General features: G+C 43.7%; 1 protein-coding gene across 1 annotated transcript; it reads left to right on the top strand.

Moving 5' to 3' along the window:
- Window positions 1-3591: 3591 nt before the first annotated feature.
- Window positions 3592-18705, top strand: LOC115110322 (axin-1-like; the record flags this gene model as incomplete). The annotated part of the gene is made up of 9 exons (XM_065014666.1): window positions 3592-3738; window positions 5153-5249; window positions 9005-9142; window positions 12346-12902; window positions 13038-13193; window positions 13338-13589; window positions 14000-14101; window positions 15577-15726; window positions 15980-18705. Coding segments are annotated over 9 exons (1720 nt in total), but the record flags the coding sequence as incomplete, so codon positions are not given.
- Between the last annotated feature and the right edge of the window lie 3382 nt (window positions 18706-22087).

The raw sequence follows: 22087 nt of genomic DNA, 5'->3' as shown, positions 1-22087 counted from the left end.
CTCGTCGGTCGTAAGAAACGTGATGAAATGTCATCCAGTTACAGCTGTGCACCCACACTGTCATAGCTAAACAGCAGATCAAAATCAACCATGATGAAACCGGTGTTGGTTTGAAAGCATCTCTCTCCTCCGGCCTCCTCTCTTTGCTCTCTCTCTGTGATTCTGTGAACATTGACATCATGGCTGCTGCTTCAATCATGAGAAGATTCTAGATCATGGGCTTGAGTGCTGCCTGGGAATAATCATCAGAGGCTGCAGTAATCCGAGAGCTGCTTCCACCCGTGATCCATCCCTTTCCTCCTCTCAGGCTGAACCAGGCTGGGCTTAGAGGCTCATAAACAGATGCCTCACTACCAGTCAGTAGGACGGATGGCTGTGGTTCAGGTTCTGGTAGGAGGCTGCCATTTTCCCTGTGGTGCCCTGAAGAGAGAACACAGGCAGGTTGTGGAATTGGAAGCCCTGGTTTCTAGGAGGCAGCAGGGGAAGCAGGCTTCCAGGTCAAGGGGAAACCCTGGTAGAAAGGTGGCTTCCTGCTTGGCGCTCGCTCCCCTGCCGTGCACACTCCTTAAAACAGACTGTGGCCTCCTGCAGCTGCCCCTTTCAGTTGCATTTCCTCTCGCAACGCTCTTTCCTTTAAATGAATCCCACTCAATTTGAAACCTTGGCCATAGAACGTGGTCGTTATCCACAACCACGTTGCACCTCAGCCACAAAATGTACATTTCTATGCATTGACGGCTCGTATTGGTTGGACTTGTTTTTGTTTGATAACTGTAGCATGAGGGATGCCATCATGGTTTGTGTTTTGTTCCTCAAAGTAGTTTTTTAGAGCATCCAGAGCAAAGATGTGTTCTCCTCGGAGCCTCTGTTTTGAGAAGGGAATCGATTTTTACTACTCAACTGTTGAACTTTTTTTTTGAGAGAGAGAGAGAGATGTTTTTGACTTCATCGGAAACTCACCTTTATTGCAAAATTGCTGACTATTCCAAATGAAGTACTTATCTGACCTCTTTCCCTTGTTTTCTTAGTTGTTCACGTTATGACATTTCATGTTTTGTTAGATTTGGCTTGTAAGCTAAAAGCAAATGTCATGCATGTTCGCCATGGGTAATTCACTTCCATTGAAGGGCAGAGATTATGTAAAGGTTTACTGCTCACAGTGCTTATGGACGGAAAATGCTAAAAGGCCATAAGCATCATTTCATGACTAAAGTGCTTTAGTATTAAACTGTAATCTCTTTTCCAGTGATAAACGCTGATAGGACTTCTGGTTGACGGACAGGACAGGGCTCTCTCTGTTCAGGAAGCATGACTGGACACATGTTCTTTTAGAAGATTAGACCTTGTATTTATGTCCATGTTATGTGGAATAGGAAGTGAGGCATGTTTCTGTGTTGTTGTTTATCTCGGGGGAAATTTGACTCCGAGATTGTCGAGGACTTTATTGCTCTTTGCCGAATAGCTGTACCTCACCCTGATATGGTCCTGGTGGAATGTGACGGCAGTGCCACTAGCCTAGGTCCTGTCATTTATAGCCAATACCCACCTTTCCATCCATAGATTTTATGTGAGTAAAGTCTTCCAGTTTTTAAAAATAAAACAACTGTGATAGAAACAGGAAGTTTCAGTACAAATTTCTAAATGCTGACCGATAAGTTGTTCGTTTGACATGGTGGGATCTCTTTGTTTTGGTAAAATGTTATTATGCGCAAAATGGTGGTGGAAATGCCTTTATGCGCAAATATTGATAGCCATTGTATCGAAGTAAACTTGGAGTCACTCGATCACATGGTGTGCGGTCCCTCCCACCACGACTCAGGAAACCATGCAGCTTATTAGACTACAGATGAAATAAGTTATGATGAACTTCACAGGGTGGTGAAAGTGCACGGTGATGAGCTTGATGCTCCTTTCCAATAAATGTTTAGGGTCTTATTCTGGTGACATGATGATCGATGCTTGACCCCCGTTTGACAAATCAAAAAAATATTCTTGCTCTTATCTGTGATGATATCATCATTTTTTATTTATTTTTTATTTCACCTTTATTTAACCAGGTAGGCTAGTTGAGAACAAGTTGTCATTTGCAACTGCGACCTGGCCAAGATAAAGCGTAGCAATTCGACACATACAACAACACAGAGTTACACATGGAATAAACAAAACATAGTCAATAATACAGTAGAACAAAAGAAAACAAAAATTCTATATACAGTGAGTGCAAATGGGGTAAGTTAAGGCAATAAATAGGCCATGGTGGCGAAGTAATTACAATATAGCAATTAAACACTGGAATGGTAGATCGGCAGAAGATGAATGTGCAGGTAGAGATACTGGGGTGCAAAGGAGACTAGCCTGCCGCAGAGCCTACCCGATCTGTGTCTGCCGTTGGCTAAAGCACACGTACCAAGACCAAACTAGTCGCATTTAGCTATTTAATGCAATAAGTGTTTGTGGCAAAACCGTCGGTAGAGTTGAAAATGCGATGGAAACACGTTAAACATTCACATTTTATTCGGTAAGCCGAAAAGGTACATTTTCTGTGCACCACGTCATCAGGCACTGAAAAAATCTTCGACAATTCAGTTTGGTGGGAATCCACCACTGTTGGGAAAATGCGCGGATTTACTTTGTGGATTTAGGAACATTCGCATGAAAATCTCCCAACAATTGGATGGACATCTAGTTTATATCGTCATTTTATTCGATAAGATTGGCAGTCTAGGTATGACAAAATAAATGCTATCTTCTGTCACGACTGCCATTGGTTTTCAAAGGGAACCATTTGTCATTTCTAGACATATTAGAATCTCATCCCTTTACTTACATAATGTAGAACTAAAAGACATTCTTCAACTTACTCTCCATTATTCTCTTAATCCAAAATGATTTACCACTTCACAATAGATGTTATTTCTCTTCGTCTAGGCAGAATATGGGCTGACTAATGATAACCAGACAGAAGTAGCCTGGGTTTGGTTTGGTCTCTGGTAAGACTGAGACCTTCAGAGTTCCCAGGGAGGGAGCACGCACTGACCACTTTAGGGATCTTTTTCAGTTTAAAGATGAAGAGAACAGAGGCCTAGCCAGATCTATAATTCATGTGAAGGGAGCAGTTTGAGGAGTGTGTTGAGGGAGGTTGAGTCAACGATGGAGGCTGTGGTGATGCGATGCCTCCAATAAGAATTAAATCAGGATGTCTACTGTACCTTAGAAACCCTCTGAAGGATATTCATTATGACAATGTGGGTGGTTTGGTGTGAAAGGCATGTATTACTACAGAGATACTACAGTAGTCTTATTTGGAAATGTTTCTTTGTTTTATATCTAAATTACATTTACATTGTCACTGAGCTTTTATCGGCTCTTGTCCAAAATAACTAACAACGTCCTTCCCTTCTAATGCTGTGATAATACAGTGCTGCAATAATCTTTGTAAAATGTACTTGCATGTATCTCATGTGAACCTGAATCTATTGTTTAATGGTGCTAATACACTCTGACACGAATTGATTGTGTTATGTCATGTGCTCTCTATTGTTAATGACTTTGCCTTAATGCTATCTCTCTGAATGTTGGCATTTCTTCCAGACGCGTGCCGTGGCGGGAGCCTGTCAACCCGTACTATGTCAACTCGGGCTACGCCATGGCCCCTGCCACCAGCGCCAACGACAGCGAGCAGCAGAGCATGTCCAGTGCCAGCGACGTAGACACACTCTCCCTGACAGACAGCAGTGTGTACGTACTCGCACAGCCTCCGCGTCACTTCGCACGCGTGCACACACACACACAATCGGTCAAACTAATAGTACACACCAGAAGTAAGGGCAGAATGCCTTCGAGATATGAAGTTTAGCTTCCTTGTTCCTTGCTATTCAGCATGAGGACCTTCACAAACCACTTCATGACATGTGAGTGTGTGGGCATAGAGAATAGTAAGTGTTATTTTCAATTTCATCCATGCCCAGTGTATCTGAGTTCTACCTGGGTTGTAATTCATTAGGGCACACAGTAGCAAAACGTTTTGCCACAGAAAACAGAATTGAATTGAACAAGTTTGAGTATGTTTTCTTCCGTTTGGTGCCAAATGAATAAGACCCTAGTCTGACTAGCACCTCCTGCTGCACGCAGACTGGTGCCATTTCCCCCTGTCTGTCTGTCACTGGGAGCAGCAACACATCTCTCTCTGCTCCTCTCCTCAGAGAACAGCCATCTGTTCATTACCCACACGAGTGAAAGCTGCTAAATGTCATTACTTATGCTAATTATAGAGCTATGAACTGTGAGGTATGACAGGGCCACAGTATGTCATCTGAAGGCATTGACTTGTTACCCTTTAAATCAAGTTTCCTGGAATTCTGAGGAAATGGTGGAGAATTGGCGGTGAAAGGTTGAGTAGATTTTGACGGGCTCTCATAATTGTGTAAAATGAGTCGGTACACAATGAATAAAAATATGTTATAAGCCTAGGTCTTATATGACATACCCACATTGCTTGACAATGGTTTGTTTCAGGATGGGTAAATGTATAAGTCGTGCCTTTGGAGGACCCCATGTTGGACACAAGCTGTTATTTAGCGCAGCAATCCTCTTTCTTCCGCCTTAGCGGGAAGCAGCATGTTTCCTTTCGAGTAAATCGAGCTAGGATGTGTTGGCAGAGGGAAGCCAGAGAAGAGAGAAGGCAGGAACGGTGCTGTAAGTTCAGAGATGGCACAGGGGAACGCATGTTTAAAGAAACATCAAAGGCTGCTCAGCAGGACAAAAACATGTGTCTGAAGCAGGATAGATTAGAGGCCATTATCAGCTGTTTGTTCCACAGCTCCTGGCGCAGACGAGTCAAACCCAGCAGGGCCACTGAGACTTGGGATGAAACAATTCATAGTGTTGGTGTCAGCGACCGCACCATTCTCTGCTTGTTCACTACTGTGTAGGGCTACAGAGGAAACCCTCGGGGTTTAGATACTCTGGTATTTACCGAAACCCAAATCCAGACATCTCAACCCGCTCAATTTACCATGAAGTCCCAAAATGTTTTCCTTCTCTTAGGATGATTGAGCTACTGTTTAGAAAGGTTACTTTGAAGCTGCATTTACATATGAGTTTTCTCATTTTGAATATGTTTGTAAAATTGTCCTTTTGGTTTTTGTTCCAGAGATGGGGTTCCACCATACAAATATCGTAAACAGCATCGACGAGAGATGCATGAAAGTGCCAAAGCAAATGGGCGTGTGCCACTACCTCATATTCCTGTAAGTTAACCTTGGTTTAGCTGCACACACACACACACACACACACACACACCCCTACACAAACAAGTATACACACATACCTGCAAGAACCCCACTCGCTCATCAAAGACTGCTGACATTGCTGTTATCTGGTATTCTAGAAACATCCGTCTTTCTCAAATGTTCCCATCTCTCCACCTTCCTGCATTGTAAGATGCCTGACTGCATCTCTCTCTGGGCCTGTGTAGGGTGTGTGAATAGCTCATATTGAGGTTTGTGCTTTCTAAACTGTGCCTGGTACTCTCCCCAGCCCTCAGCTGTCTGTCTGTGTTGAAGCCCATCAGACAGCAGTGTTTCTCCTCTGTGGCAGTCCCGCCTCCCTGCATGCCTCTGCAGCTCCCTACAGGAGAACTGCCATCCTAATTGGGCCTCGGAGTCAAGAGTCCTGCTTAACAAGACTCTCTCCCTCACATTAGGATGCATTTATGTTTTTGTGTAGAATATATATTTTTTTTCATTGACTTCTGTTTTTCGGTACACAGAATACAAAATAATAAAGAAACTAACTCTATGCATAGCAGAAAAATGAAAACGCTGGCTGCCTTGTCCTTGATTGTTCTGTTTTTGTCTAATGGATTAGTCCCAGACACATACTGCAGTGGTAATGGAGAGACGTACAGTGCATTTGGAAAGTATTCAGGCCCCTGGATTCCCCCCCCCCCCCACATTTTGTTGCGTTACAGGCATTTTCTAAAATGGATTAAATAAAAAAGAATCCTCATCAATCTACTAAATAATGACATTTTTGCAAATGTCTTAAAAATCAAAAACAGAAATACTTTATTTATGTAAGTATTCAGACCCTTTGCTATGGGACTCAAAATGTAGCTCAGGTGCATCCTGTTTCCATTGATCATCCTTGAGATGATTCTACAACTTGATTGGAGTCCACCTGTGGTAAATTCAATTGATTGGATATGATTTGGAAAGGCACACAGCTGTCTATATAAGGTCCCACAAAAAACCAAGCCATGAGGTCAAATGAATTGTTTGTAGAGCTCCGAGACAGGATTGTGTCGTGGCACAAATCTGGGGAAGGGTACCAAAAAAATGGCGGCAGCATTGAAGGTCCCCAAGAGCACAGTGGCTTCCATCATTCTTAAATGGAAGAAGTTTGGAACCACCAATACTCTTCCGAGAGCTGGCTGCTGGCCAAACTGAGCAATTGCGGGAGGTGACCAAGAACCCGGTGGCCACTCTGACAGAGCTCTAGAGTTCCTCTGGAGATGGGAGAATCTTCCAAAGAGACAACCATCTCTGCAGCACTCCACCAATCAGGCCTTATGGTAGAATGGCCAGATGGAACCACTCCTCAGTAAAAGGCATATGACAGCCCGCTTGGAGTTTGCCAAAAGGCACCTAAAGGACACTCAGATAATGAGAAACGAGATTCTTTGGTCTGATGAAACCAAGATTGAACTCTGTGGCCTGAATGCCAAGTGTCACGTCTGGTGAAGCATGGTGGTGGCAGCATCATGCTGTGGGGACGTTTTTCAGCGGCAGGGACTGGGAGACTAGTCAGGATCAAGGGAAAGATGAACGGCGCAAAGTACAGAGAGATCTTTGATGACAACCTGCTCAGGACCTCAGACTTGGGCGAAAGTTCACCTTCCAACAGGACAACAACCATAAGCACACAGCCAAGACAATGCCGGAGTGGCTTTGGTACAAGTCTCTGAATGTCCTTGAGTGGCCCAGCCAGAGCCCAGAATGGACTTGATCGAACATCTGGAGAGACCTGAAAATAGCTGTGCAGTGACACTCCCCATCCAACCTGACAGAGCTTGAGAGGATATGCAGAGAAGAATGGGAGAAACTCCCCAAATACAGGTTTGCCAAGCTTGTAGCGTCATACCCAATAAGACTTGAGGCTGTAATCGCTGCCAAAGGTGCTTCAACAAAGTACTGAGTAAAGGGTCTGAATACTTATGTAAATGTCATATTTCAGGTTTTTTACATTTTGTTTTTATCAATTAAACAAAAAATCTAAACCTGTTTTGCTTTGTCATTATAGGGTATTGTGAGTAGATTGATGAGGAAAATAAAAAACATGTATTACATTTTAGAATAACCCTGTAACGTAACAAAATGTGGAGAAAGTCAAGGGGTCTGAATACTTTCTGAATGCACTACATACACTGAGTATTCAAAACATTAGAAACACCTGCTCTTTCCATGACAGAGAATGACCAGGTGACTCCAGGTAAAAGCGATCAACCCTTGTTGATGTCATTGTTAAATCCACTTCAATCAGTGTAGATGAAGGTGACGATAGGTTATGTGGATCGTGTATGTGTGCCATTTCAGAGGGTGACTGGACAAGGCATTGCCTTTGAACAGGGTACGGTAGTAGGTGCCAGGCGCACCGGTTTGTGTCAAGAACTCTAACCCTGCTGGGTCTTTAATGCTCAACAGTTTCCTTTGTGTATCAAGAATGGTCCTCCACCCAAAGGACACCCAGCCAACTTGACACAACTGTGGGAAGTATTGGGGTCAACATGGGCCAGCATCCCTGTGGATCTCTTTGACACCTTGTAGTCCATGCCCTGATGAATTGAGGCTGTTCTGAGGGCAAAAGGGGGTGCAACTCAATATTAGGACGGTGTTCCTAATGTTTTGTACGCTCCGTGTACATTCTTCACTAATAGAGGGTAATAGCCAAAGTAGTGAAGTAATTTCTACAGCCAGGTCTTCTAACAGCCATAAAGCTACTCTGGGCTGTTTGTGTGTAAAACTTTGTCTGTGTTGGGTAAAATGAATATGAATCCAACTGAATCTGAATGTGGACATATCTTGTGTGCTTTGGTGGGGCCCTGAGTAAAACGGCCCTCTACAATATTTAGGCTATCCCCAGAATGTACTTTAATCTCTCTTTGCTAGATTACTACAACAATGCACCTTACAGGCTTGAGTTGTGTTGGGAATACCAGCTAAGAGCTGCATATTCCCAGCATCTTCCTTTTGATAGAAAATGTACTTCACTTTGCTGCGTGTAAGTAAACATGCAATGATCGGGATTATTTTGAACGGACAATCACCTTGTAGAGATTCATTCTGGTCTGTGGTGTACCAGCGAGTTTTCACTGTCTTTTTCCAGACGTGGCCTGTAACTCAGACTCTGTTAACCTTTTCATTTAACTAGGCAAGTGGGGCACGGTGTCACGCTGTGACGGGTCGATCTGGAGATTGATTTTGGTGTTTAAAAAAATAATAATAATATTACAAAGTCGCTGACCAACAAAGTTGTTTATGGCTGATATTTGACTATCTATCTTATACATTTTCTCTAACTTTGGAAGTGCCCTATGTTGAAACTTTTTATTATTGAGAAGAATGCCTGCGCCTTACAGCATACATTATGCAGAGCAGCCTATATCAGACTATTCAAATCCTTAAACCGTGTCAAATCAGACCTTGTAGGTACTACATTAGCTACTAAGCAACAGTCATCTGGACTTTGGTTTGAGGTTATTGTTTTGGCACCTTCATTTCCATTACAGGTCCCCTGTTAGCTTTTCCCTGATAAACTGTCAATGTGTTTGAGAAGCCTTTCCTCCTGTTTATGTTTCTCCCTTTTTGTTTCCATCAACCGAAGTGAACAGCATAGTGACCACAGGTTCTTACCTTTCAGGAGAAAACGGTAACATTGTTATCAGCGAACGGACTACTGGTACAATTTGAAATGAACTGGAAAATGGTGTGTTCCCCTCTGTTAGCGCACCAACCGGATACCAAAGGACATTCACGTGGAGCCGGAGAAGTTTGCGGCGGATCTGATCAGCCGGCTGGAGGGAGTGCTGAGGGAGAGGGAGGCCCAGGAGAAACTGGAGGAGCGGCTGAAGAGAGTCCGATTGGTACGTTGTTGTCCACAGAAGTACCACCATGCTTGTCGGTGTGATCCCCCTCCCTGGTGGGGCGCTATACCACTCTATACCATCATCCTCTTAACAACCTCTTACTATGTTCTCTACAGCTGGTCGCCGTTTGTCTGGCTGTCTATCAGAAGGTACACTGTAATATCTCTGTTGTATGAAAGGACCGGGTTGATTCATTAAAAGGAAACAGACATTATTCCATTGTGAATCATTTCTAAAAGTGTAGCTCTGGCCTATCAGGGATCCATCCCCACTGTATCTTGGATCCCTTTGTCTCTGGCATCAGATGGAACACTCGCAGACAGCCTGAGCCACTTGTGAGCCTGGCGCACTGTAATGACTTTGTTTGAAGTCCGTTGGACCGTGAAGAAATGCCTGCGTTCACCGCAAATGGAATCTCTTTCGGTACACAGAGCCAGGTCTTAAGTCTCAAGGCAGATATTTTATGTCGTTTGGCCCCTCCGTAAGAGGAGCCGCCATCATGGAACAGTAGGTTTCTCTTTATTAAGAGCTGGGGGCAGACAGGGGACTGACAAATAGTGACTCTATTAACTGATATTCTTACCTTAATCAAAGATAAGCTAGTCCCCCCCCAATTCCTCTCCTCTGCTCTCTTACCTGGTTTTCATCCACAGACTTACACCCTGATTTCACTGAATGTGGCCTCAATCCAATGTTGATTGATGGAGAGGTCACATCCGGTCTAGGCATACTCCCTCAGTAGTGTCTGAAAGGAACGGGTCAATACTGCAGGATGGCCTGTGGTATTATGGTGCTGTTGACTGATTAAACCATTTGTCTTTATCTCGCCTCTAAATAATACAGAACCTTTAGGGTCAATGCACTGGTGCCACAGAGATCAATAACTTAATAGGTGTTTTTCGCTTTTCTTTTCAAAGCTCTGAATATTGGCCCACCTAATGTATAATTTACATGTTCAATAGCAGCAGTATGTTCCTCTTCCCTGAGGTGAGAGTGAGTGAGAGAGACTCGGTACATCACATTCATTAGTAGATGCCTTTTAGCAGGATGGGCTCAGCAGGTCTGGATCTGGCCTCATTTTGGCACGAACAGGGTAACTGAGAGTGCAGAGAAATGGCCTGCATAGCTGCTCTGAGCCAGGCCAATATCTGCATGCGCCAGTCAGACCCTCATCAAAAAGTCCATCGCTCCCGCCCAGGATTCCTCTACCTGGAGTGAGCATCAAAGCCTCCACCACATAAATTGCCCACTGTTATTTGCCAATGATTCCCATGTTGAAATGCCATCAAAGGTGTGTGGGAAGGGTGAGGAGCCAATGGGGGCTGATGTGTTTTAGTTAGGGGAGTGGAAGACCGGGTCAACACATCCTTAGCAATTCAGTTAGTTACAGAGACCGACCTGGTGAAATAAGGGCACAATGGTATGCACTGCTGCTACATGTCATACTGTTAGTTACTATGGCTGTACGTGTCATACTGTTAGTTACTATGGCTGTACGTGTCATACTGTTAGTTACTATGGCTGTACGTGTCATACTGTTAGTTACTATGGCTGAACGTGCCATACTGTTAGTTACTATGGCTGTACGTGCCATACTGTTAGTTACTATGGCTGTACGTGTCATACTGTTAGTTACTATGGCTGTACGTGCCATACTGTTAGTTACTATGGCTGTACGTGTCATACTGTTAGTTACTATGGCTGTACGTGTCATACTGTTAGTTACTATGGCTGTACGTGTCATACTGTTAGTTACTATGGCTGAACGTGCCATACTGTTAGTTACTATGGCTGAACGTGCCATACTGTTAGTTACTATGGCTGTACGTGCCATACTGTTAGTTACTATGGCTGTACGTGCCATACTGTTAGTTACTATGGCTGTACGTGCCATACTGTTAGTTACTATGGCTGTACGTGCCATACTGTTAGTTACTATGGCTGTACGTGCCATACTGTTAGTTACTATGGCTGTACGTGCCATACTGTTAGTTACTATGGCTGTACGTGCCATACTGTTAGTTACTATGGCTGAACGTGCCATACTGTTAGTTACTATGGCTGTACGTGCCATACTGTTAGTTACTATGGCTGAACGTGCCATACTGTTAGTTACTATGGCTGAACGTGCCATACTGTTAGTTACTATGGCTGTACGTGCCATACTCTTAGTTACTATGGCTGTACGTGCCATACTGTTAGTTACTATGGCTGAACGTGCCATACTGTTAGTTACTATGGCTGAACGTGCCATACTGTTAGTTACTATGGCTGAACGTGTCATACTGTTAGTTACTATGGCTGTTCGTGTCATACTGTTAGTTACTATGGCTGAACGTGTCATACTGTTAGTTACTATGGCTGAACGTGTCATACTGTTAGTTACTATGGCTGAACGTGCCATACTGTTAGTTACTATGGCTGTTCGTGCCATACTGTTAGTTACTATGGCTGAACGTGCCATACTGTTAGTTACTATGGCTGAACGTGCCATACTGTTAGTTACTATGGCTGAACGTGCCATACTGTTAGTTACTATGGCTGAACGTGCCATACTGTTAGTTACTATGGCTGAACGTGCCATACTGTTAGTTACTATGGCTGTTCGTGCCATACTGTTAGTTACTATGGCTGTACGTGTCATACTGTTAGTTACTATGGCTGAACGTGCCATACAGTTAGTTACTATGGCTGAACGTGCCATACTGTTAGTTACTATGGCTGAACGTGCCATACTGTTAGTTACTATGGCTGTTCGTGCCTTTGTCTAGAAACTAGAACATAGCAGTGTTGTAGCTTGAAATACATAGAGCTATTTAATTGTAGTAAAGATTATGCTGGCAGGCGTGATGTAGAGTGAAATAGCTTTGCACCACAGAGGAAGAACATTCCCTCTGCAGCAGAGCCGTGATAATGCCACAGCACGTGTTAACACATGGTCTTGTGGAAGTGTGCCATCTGCTGGTGTGACTGATTGGAACAAATAGCCTTTTTTAGCAGTTGTTATTTCGCAATGTGGTAAGTTGGGGCTCCATTTATTTTCTTGGGAAATGACCAGACACTGAAGCTCATACATGTGGGTAGGATATATTTGTATATTATATACTGATATAATCTCTGATATGTCAACTTGTGGTATTGCTGTTGAGTTGGGTAGTAACCATTTTCAGTATATTTAATCATCTTTTTCTTTCTGGAAGGAGGAAGAGGGTGAGGATGCAGACATCTCCACATCCACCTCGTTCTCCAGTCACAGACTGCCCCCTGGTGCCCACCCACAGCACTACAACAACCCCCGCTACTCTGACATCGGCTACAATGGCCTGGCGCTGCGGCCTGACGCCCACGAGGAGAACCCCGAGAGCATCCTGGACGACCACGTCCAGCGAGTCATGAAGACCCCCGGCTGCCAGTCCCCGGGCACCGGCCGCCACTCCCCCAAGTCCCGCTCACCCGACGGCTTCCCTGCAGGTGGCAAGGTGCCCGGACCTGGGATGCCACTGCCCACAGGCCCAGGCAAACACCCAGCTCGGCTGGGGCCCAAAGGGGAGGCTGCCAGCCACCAATACCACCACAAACACGTGCACCACATCCACCACCCAGCCGGAGGGAAGCCCAAAGAGCAGGTGGAGGCTGACGCAGCCACGAGGGTCAATGGTAACTTCCACTGGGGGATGGAGCAGCACAACTATGGGTCCAAGTCTCGCAACTATGCTGACGGCATGGGCCCCAGCCCGATGGATCCTATGGGCTACAGGTACACACAGAAACACACAGCCTCTTCATGTCTCTTTTGAATGATGTTTTTACCATGTCTCTGTTTTTTTTACATGTTTTTTTAACACTTGCCGTTTAACATTGTTGTCCTTTTATCATACAATTGTCGTAGTAGCAAAGGTAGCACGCTATCGAAGCGGCCGTTTAAGAAGGCTGAGGAGGTGCGGACCTTTGAGGTGCCCGTGCCCCCGGAGGACGTGGAGAGGAACCAGAAGATCCTCCAGTGGATGATGGAGGGAGAGGCGGTCCGTAACAAGAAGAGCCCCTACGGGTGAGTTCCGGCTTTATGGGTCTTCCCCGCGTAGGGAATCGGTAACGTACAACCACAGAGATGCAAGTCATTTGAATGAACTCTGATCTGTATTATGGTGGTATGTGTACATTTGGGTCAAACAATGACAAGGATGTCTCCCAGGAGCACCACAGGGTCCAAGAAGACCCCGTCGAGCCACGAGGTGTCGCGGCCCAGCTCTGTGGAGCGTCCGGGGGCAGTGCATCCGTGGGTCAGCGCCCAGCTGCGGAACAGTGTGCAGCCCTCACACCCCTTCATCCAGGACCCCACCATGCCCCCCAACCCGGCCCCCAATCCCCTCACCCAGCTGGAGGAGGCTAGGAGGAGACTGGAGGAGGAGAAGAAGAAGACGGGGACCTTACAGACCAAACAGAGGTGAGTCGGCGTTACCTGGGGAGGAAGGGAGATGTTTCTGTCAAGCCTGGTTCTTCAGGTCATGTCTAGCCAACCATTGTATTGTTGTAGTGATTGTGGCAGCCATGTGACTGAATCCCCAAACTCATCCTTTTGGTAATACAGGAAAAAAGAGTAACGTTGTTATCGAAAAGTAATGTTCGTGCTGAAACATGACAGAGTCTCAGACTTCTAAAGAATTAAATATTTTTCCCTTTTTTCCCTTCACTTTTCTCATTGATCAAACCCCCCTTTGAGTAGCATGATGCACTGATCAACCTTGTTTTACATTTTCATTGCACATCTGTGCATGATCCCTGGTGTGTGTATCCTGGTTGGCGTGGCCCTGTGGCTGGTCCGTGTCTAACTCCCAGGGTTGTTGGGTCCTTCAGGTATGTGATGGAAGTGATCCAGCGGGGGCGTGCTGCCGCCAGGCCCGCCCTGTTCCCGCCGCTCGGCGTGGTGCCTGCCGTCTCTGACACGGAGCTGTCCGAGTACGTCCAGTCTGGTTTACCCCAGTAGCCCTTAACACCCATCCCATTGGTCACAGCAGCACCCAAACCCCCATCCCATTGGTCACAGCAGCACCCCACCTCACCACCTCCTTCCATGTCTATCACCAGCAGCATCCAGACCCGACTGCTCTGTATCTGCACAGCCAAACAGAGGCCTGTCTGTATGACTAGACTCCATAGAGATTAATTGAGGCATATATGTTTGATTACTGGCATTAATACTTGTATCCCCATAATCTAGTTTCCTGTACAATAACATCTGTGTGTAGTTTTTTTGTCAATTATAAATTCATATTTGATCTGATTATTTGCTTATGTATGGGTGGGGATTAGAACAATCAGTCTCACCTCTTCAGCCATTTCTTAGTGAGACGGTGGGATGGCAGTTAGTGAGACGGTGGATGGCGGTGAGAATGATCATACCTCTAGCTTCACACTGGTAAGCAGAGGGGATGAGAGGGATTAGAATGATATTAAGTGGAGAGAGATGGGGAAGATAGAACTGGGGAACAGGGAGGGAGGTAGTAGGAGGCAGCAGCTAGGGAGAGGTGTACTGTAAGCTGCGTGGGGTGAGAACGCAGAGCTTTTGATGTTCTCTGTGTGAAGCTGCAGTCTGTTTGATGTCCCGTGGCTTCTTCCTCCGATGGACAGTTTAGTGATGTAGGGGGACAGGATAGCTGCAGTGAGGACCAGATGAAAGCCCGGCTATCCTGGCATAGCCACTGGGTCTCTACCACCCCATCCTATCACTGGGCCTCCACCACCTCACTCCACACCATCAAACCCAACAACAGGCCCGTGGGCATGCAATTGGAACACTACTTACTGTAGTAGCCTGCTCCCTGCTGGTAGCATTTAGGCATAACACGTCTTCATCACAATCTCATTTAAACTCAGCATTTCCTTGCTGGAACAACATTACCTCCAAGAACTCTGATTGATAAATTAATACTTTCCCTGGACAAGGTCCTTAGGGCAATATTACCTGTACCAGGAGTGCTCAATTTGATAGCATTTTAGAGGAAATCAATGCTGTAAAGTCACACATTGTGGATCATGAAGTATTCAAATCATGAAACTGATTCTTTGAATTCTTTGAACATATTTTGCATTTATTGGTTGTCTCCTTTTTGGCAGACCTCTGGAAATCAAACTAAGGGCCCCACTAGGGGTCCCTGGCCCCCTGGTTGATTATGCTTCACCACCTAAACAGTCTGCATTGCAACTCTGGTGGCTGGGAGTATGAGTGACTTGAAATCTTGTTTTCCTACATCAGATTCTGACTGAGAGGAAATTATACCTCGATGTCAGAATTATTGCCCCCCCCCCACTCGTACTCTGTCAAATGATCAGAGCTTGGAGTTCTGCTGAGGTCTTTGAAACATCTCATTCGAAAGATGAAAGGAAGCCTTGACTTGATACATTTATTGAACCTCTTACTTGTTTGTTTGCAGACATAAAGTGACGAAGAAGCCCGCGTGTGAGAACATTACGGTGGCCTACTACTTCTGTGGGGAGCCAATCCCGTACAGGACGTCGGTCAAAGGTCGCATGGTCATGCTGGGCCAGTTCAAAGAGCTGCTGACTAAGAAAGGAAGCTACAGGTGAGGTCACTACTCTACCTGGTGAGGCACAGGAAACTAGATTTACAGGATGATGTTATGTAACATTTTAGTCTATTAAACTCTGAAGTCCTTGAAATTGAATATCACGTTTTTGTTGTGTTTATGGTAATGTGGAAAATGATGAACCACATTCCAAAGTCCATTTTTCATCTTATGTAAATTTTGTGCATAATAATAAATCAAGCTTTTTCAATGCACTTGAACTAACTGTTCTCTATCCAACCGACGCTAGGTATTTTTTCAAGAAGGTGAGCAATGACTTTGGGGTGGTGTTCGAAGAGGTACGCGAAGATGATGCTGTCCTGCCCATCTTTGAGGAGAAGATCATTGGGAAAGTGGAAAAGATTGATTGATTGACATGGAGGTGGAGAGGAAGGAGACGTTCACAAAGTCGGCCTGCGATGGACCTATCGACGGATGAGCTGTTCACTTGAGAGAGACGGAGAGAAAGTGTTTGACTAGAGGGAGGATTGGCAGGGGAAGAAAAGGTACGGAGTAAGTCGCTACAGGAGGGAATGGATGAAGGGAGGAGGAAATGAGAAGAGTGCATAGTGATCACTGTGGGAGGCACTCATGACTCCAAGGCTTTCATATCTGCTCAGTGCTACTGCATTGTGCAGACAGAGTAGGAAAGCATTGGACAAAAAAAAGCAGACATTCTCTCCTTCAGTGTCTTTCTGAGTGTAATATAATGTAGCATTGTACAATTTGACAAGAAGAAAAATGCTATGAATCTGCTTACTAAAGCAGCATATTATTTTTGATATGACGTATCAGAAGGTATCCTTTCTAATGTAACCAAGCGTGTCATTTTTCTGTGTTCGTACCAGATGTGTACAGATTGTCTGTTTAAAACATAACGATAAAGTTTTATATTATCTATTTAAATATTTTAAAAAGCGGTCGTTTTAATCCTATTAAAGCAGTGGCGTTGTTCCAATTCGACGAGATCCAAGTGTTTTGACAGGGCTGTTTTTCAAGTATTGTTGGAACTATTATACAGCCCCATGTTCTACCAAGTGCTTTTTACAGGAACACTCAACCTTGCCAGTCCTCTAAAGTTAAGTGGCATTGAGTTGTCATGCTGCACTTATCACTGTATTATGCATTAGTGTCAATGGAGCAAAATGAAAAGGAATGCCTTTTTGAGGTTGCCCTCATGTTTTGTGTTTTTCAATTAGGAAGGGACTCCCCAGCAGTAGCTCGATCTGTGTACAATGTACTGTACTCTGAGGTCTCTTCCCCATAGTTTACGTGTGTGTGTGTGTGTATGCACATTAAATACATTATTATACCCATACCTGCAGACACCTGCCAACTTAAATTGATTCCCACTATGTTCGGTAACTTTTAGATTTTGCTACAGTTAGGTCTTAATTGTAGCAGATCAGTGCAGAAAATAACATCTTTGATCAGAGATAATCACAACCAGTTGTGTACATGCTACTGACAGTTCAGATCCAGATTCTATTTACAGTCTAGAGCTTTTGTTAGGCATTTAAGACCAGAGTCCATAGTAGAAGTCTCCTGAAGGTTCATACACGGGTGTCTGTGTAGAGAAAGGGTCTGTGTGGGTCTGTGTGCGGAAGTTTGTCTCAATAGAGCATTGATCATCTAATGTGTGTTCACATGCATTCAGAAAGGCTCCTGACCCCATGGTTTCACTCTGGAAAACGAAAGGACATCATATATGTTTACCTAGTTGATATATCACAAATACAGCTGAATAATGACTTGTAGCCTTTCATAGCTCTATAGAGCTAAATTTGGTGCCTGGCAGAAATTGTCTCTAGAAATAACTTTAGTATGAAGTGATCTACTTTTTTTGATAGGTCACAATACACCAAAGAGAACAGTAGAAGTTGATATGTTTGTCATCCCCTTTTCTCTTCTTTATTTACCCTCATTCACATGGGTACTCTTTGATTATTCTCTAAATCCCTGTGTTGAAGTGGAATTCTCTTGTACAATTTTCTAGGGCAGGACTCTCCAACCCTGTTCCTGGAGAGCTACCTTCCATGTAGGTTTCCAATCCAACCCAAGCTGTAACTAACCTGATTCAGCTCATCAATCAACTAATTACTACAATCAGTTGCGCTAGATTAGTGTTGGAGGGAACCTGCAGGACAGTAGGTGTCCAGGAACAGGGTTGGAGAGCCCTGTTCCAGGGCGTTGTGCCGGGGGTCAGTGCAAGGTGGAATGTGCTATCCGTTGTGAATTAGGATGGTAAGGACCTTTTTCATCAGAGTGCTGTATTGCTGGGTGTTGTTCTGTTTCAACACCACGTATAAGAGGACGATCTCCTTTTCTGAGATGCTGTTTTTGTATTTATTTAGATGGATATTTTTAAAGAATCTGTATGAAGTTAACATACGTAGTGGACAACCCTCTATTGCTCCTGTTTAAAGATTTGAATAACCGTACTTTGTTTTTATAACGAGAGGCATTTACTCCATGATCTTTGACAATATTGGTACTCGACCATCATCTGTCACACTACAATGTAGAATTTGTCTCTCTGTTATGATTATCATTAGATGTTCACTGTCTGTATGTATTTCCAATGGAGGGCAGTGATTCTTACTGTGAAAGCCCCAAAGTGAACTCCCCCCACTTATGGTCATTGAAATGTATATAACAACCATCACAGAGTGCCTTTTATTGCCATCCTCTCATGACATCCGCTGTGTGATTCTCAAGTGTTACCAGGGCCTTGCTTTATATTTTTATTTCGCGTCTTACAAACCATGTTCTGTTGAAGTGTTTCCTATGTCACATCTCACTTTGGATAAAAATGTTCTATGTAAATATGTAAAAAATTGTACATGTCATCAACCAGCAATTCACTTAAGGAGATATTCATTACCCCGGACCTGTTTCTTAGTGCTGAGTTGTGCGGTTATCATTTAAAGGTACTTGAACAATAAATATATGTAATAAACCCGAACTTCACCATTACCTGTAGTCATTAAAATGTGTTAACTGTTTATTACTGATTTTAAACTATGAACTAACAACACTTTATGAAATACTTAATGTCCTATTAAAGTGTACTTTACTATAATGTGTCGCCCACAAAGTAGATTTAGCAATAAATAAAAAATCAGCTTCAACTGAAGGTGGCAGTCTTGATCCGCTGGCATTGTGAGCGTTGCTTGAAGTGGGCTGGTTCTCACCCGTGTACTGGTAGCTGCACTTCAAGTGTTCTGCTGCTTGACTACTGGGAACCTCTCATAGAATATTGGCTCTAGAATATGACACCTAAATATCCAAAATTAGTACTGTAACCTATTGCAGTCCATGTCAAGCAGAGTGAGAGAAACATTTCCTAGTGTAAGGAGTAGATTCTCCAACGTGGCTGAGATGACCAGTTACAGACAAATCTTTTGATAATGGTTCTGGTGGTGAACTTTGGAGAGTGTGGCTGTTCAGGCTTCCAGATTGAGGTGATTAATTAGAACATTGCTACAGAATCTAATCTTGAGAATCAGAATCAAACTCTTGATTGACTCTTGTTGTGGATTGTATTAGAACAGCTTTGCTTTTTTTGTTCATGAGTTTGAATCAAGTTTGTATTTCAGGTCTAATTACAAAGGAAGATGTTGCAGTGCACTCTTGTCAGTTAAACATCCTTACTAGTCTATTTACACACCCGTGAGTCAATCTAAGTAACATAATTTTAAAAATCCCCCATCAAAATCCGTCAAATGAAACTAGAGATAACAGTTTGCATGGGTCGCAATCCACTGATTCAGCATGTAGTCTGCCTTCCGCATGTAGTCTGCCTTCCGCATGTAGTCTGCCTTCCGCATGTAGTCTGCCTTCCGCATCTGCGGTGGAAGGTAGTCGAGCTACAGCTGTATTTGTCAGAACATGGGACATCCCGAAAATCGGTCTTCTCGCAGAAGCTTCTGTAGCATCCAAACGGTTTGGCCTACAAAACTATGACCCCCCCCCCCCCACAAGTGTCACAGGACTAGTCTGAAGGTAACCTATACAAATGAATGGAAGTATGGAAGTGGATTTGTGCCCCAAAAATATGGGGTTAATAATGTGAGAAGAAAACAAATCCTGATCTTTCTTTCTATCTCCTAGATATCGGACAGACACTTCAAAGCCTTATTCCTTATCATTCTTTTTTTTTTCTTGTCTTTTTTTTGGGCCATTTTTGATTGTGTCATTCAATGCGTTTCCATGGGCTGTAGTATATATATATTGTTTTTTTGGGGGGGGGGTACCTAAGGGGGTCCTAAAGTCCCAAATCAAATCGCTAAATTATCTATGGTATGACCATCTTAAAACAATTGCATATGTTAGCTTTGTACCCCAACGACTTTTAGAGGTTAACCTGGCCCATTACTGGCTACATCAGAAATAGCGGCATATACAGACACAAGTCAGACGTGAGTAGTTACATTTAATGAATGACAGACTTGATTGATTCACTTTGATGTAGACTTGCGGAGGGATAATGTTGTGATAAGAGTCAGATTTGAGTATTTGTAAGATGGTGTATATGTGAATAAATGTTATTAGGTTAAGATGGTTTGTGGAAATACTGGACATTTGTATAAAGCGGAAGCAACGTTACATTTAAAACAATTGTTTTCAGAAATGACAGAGTTTCTAAGTTCAAAACTGATAAGTACATTTGTAGGATGTTCTCCATTGACCTTCAATGACACTCTTCAAGTCTCTGCCGTGTGGGTGATTTATTCATCGAGCAATCTCCTTATAAAGAGTTCTGTATATATCTGCACATTAGCTACTGTTACTGCTCAGAAATATCTTCCTTTGTCTTCCAATCCCTAGTTTGTGGCTTGTCCTAGTCCCAGACGAGGGTTAAAAACACTGCTGCTAGCAGTCTGTTGGTTAATTGTGTTCTCGCTCACTTCTTTCCAATCCAATAGCAGTACCATGAGGCCCCTGCTGTTTCATCCCAACAGGGCCCCAGCTCATATTGACTTGTAATTAATTCTAGGAACATAATGTTGGGCTCCGTTTAGAAAAGCAGGCAGCTTAATTGAAAAAGTAAGATCATTAGTGTGTTCTCCAGCAGTGCCTAAAACTAGCCAGACCAAATAAAAATAAATAGGCCTTCATTAGTGGTCGCCACAGCTCCAGCTCCAAGAGATATATAAATATACTATACAGTTGAAGTCGGAAGTTTACATACACCTTAGCCAAACACATTTAAACTCAGTTTTTCACAATTCCTGACATTTAATCCTAGTAAAATGTCCCTGTCTTAGGTCAGTTAGGATCACCACTTTATTTTAAGAATTTTTAATGTCAAATTTTCTATAGGATTGAGGTCAGGGCTTTGTGATGGCCACTCCATTACCTTGACTTTGTTGTCCTTAAGCCATTTTGCCACAACTTTGAAAGTATGCTTGGGGTCATTGTCCATTTGTAAGACCCATTTTCAACCAAGCTTTAACTTCCTGACTGATGTCTTGAGATGTTGCTTCAATATATTCACATAATTTTCCATCCTCGTGATGCCATCTATTTTGTGAAGTGCACCAGTCCCTCCTGCAGCAAAGCACCCCCACAACATGATGCTGACACCTCCCGTGCTTCACGGTTGGGATGGTGTTCTTCGGCTTGCAAGCATCCCCCTTTTTCCTCCAAACATAATGATGGTCATTATGGCCAAACAGTTCTATTTTTGTTTCATCAGACCAGAGGACATATCTCCAAAAAGTACGATCTCTGTCCCCATGTGCAGTTGCAAACCGTAGTCTGGCTTTTTTATGGCGGTTTTTGAGCAGTGGCTACTTTCTTGCTGAGCGGCCTTTCAGGTTATGTCGCTATAGGACTTGTTTTACTGTGGCTATAGATACTTTTGTACCTGTTTCCTCCAGCATCTTCACAATGTTCTTTGCTGTTGTTCTGAGATTGATTTGCACTTTTCGTACCGAAGTACCTTCATCTCTAGGAGACAGAACGCGTCTCCTTCCTGAGCGGTATGACGGCTGCGTGGTCCCATGGTGTTTAGACTTGCGTACTATTGTTTGTACAGATGAACGTGGTACCTTCAGGCGTTTGGAAATTGCTCCCAAGGATGAACCAGACTTGTGGAGGTCTACAAGTTTTTTCTGAGGTCTTGGCTGATTTCTTTTGATTTTCCCATGATGTCAAGCAAAGAGGCACTGAGTTTGAAGGTAGGCCTTGAAATACATACACAGGTACACCTCCAATTGACTCAAATTATGTCAATTAGCCTGTCAGAAGCTTCTAAAGCCATGACATCATTTTCTGGAATTTTCCAAGCTGTTTAAAGGCACAGTCAACTTATTGTATGTTAACTTTTGACCCACTGGAATTGTGATACAGT

The sequence above is a fragment of the Oncorhynchus nerka genome, unplaced genomic scaffold (assembly GCF_034236695.1).
Source record: "Oncorhynchus nerka isolate Pitt River unplaced genomic scaffold, Oner_Uvic_2.0 unplaced_scaffold_2305, whole genome shotgun sequence".
Lineage (NCBI taxonomy): Eukaryota > Metazoa > Chordata > Actinopteri > Salmoniformes > Salmonidae > Oncorhynchus > Oncorhynchus nerka.
Note: the sequence above shows the minus strand (reverse complement) of the source record. Positions and strands in the feature narration are given on the sequence as shown.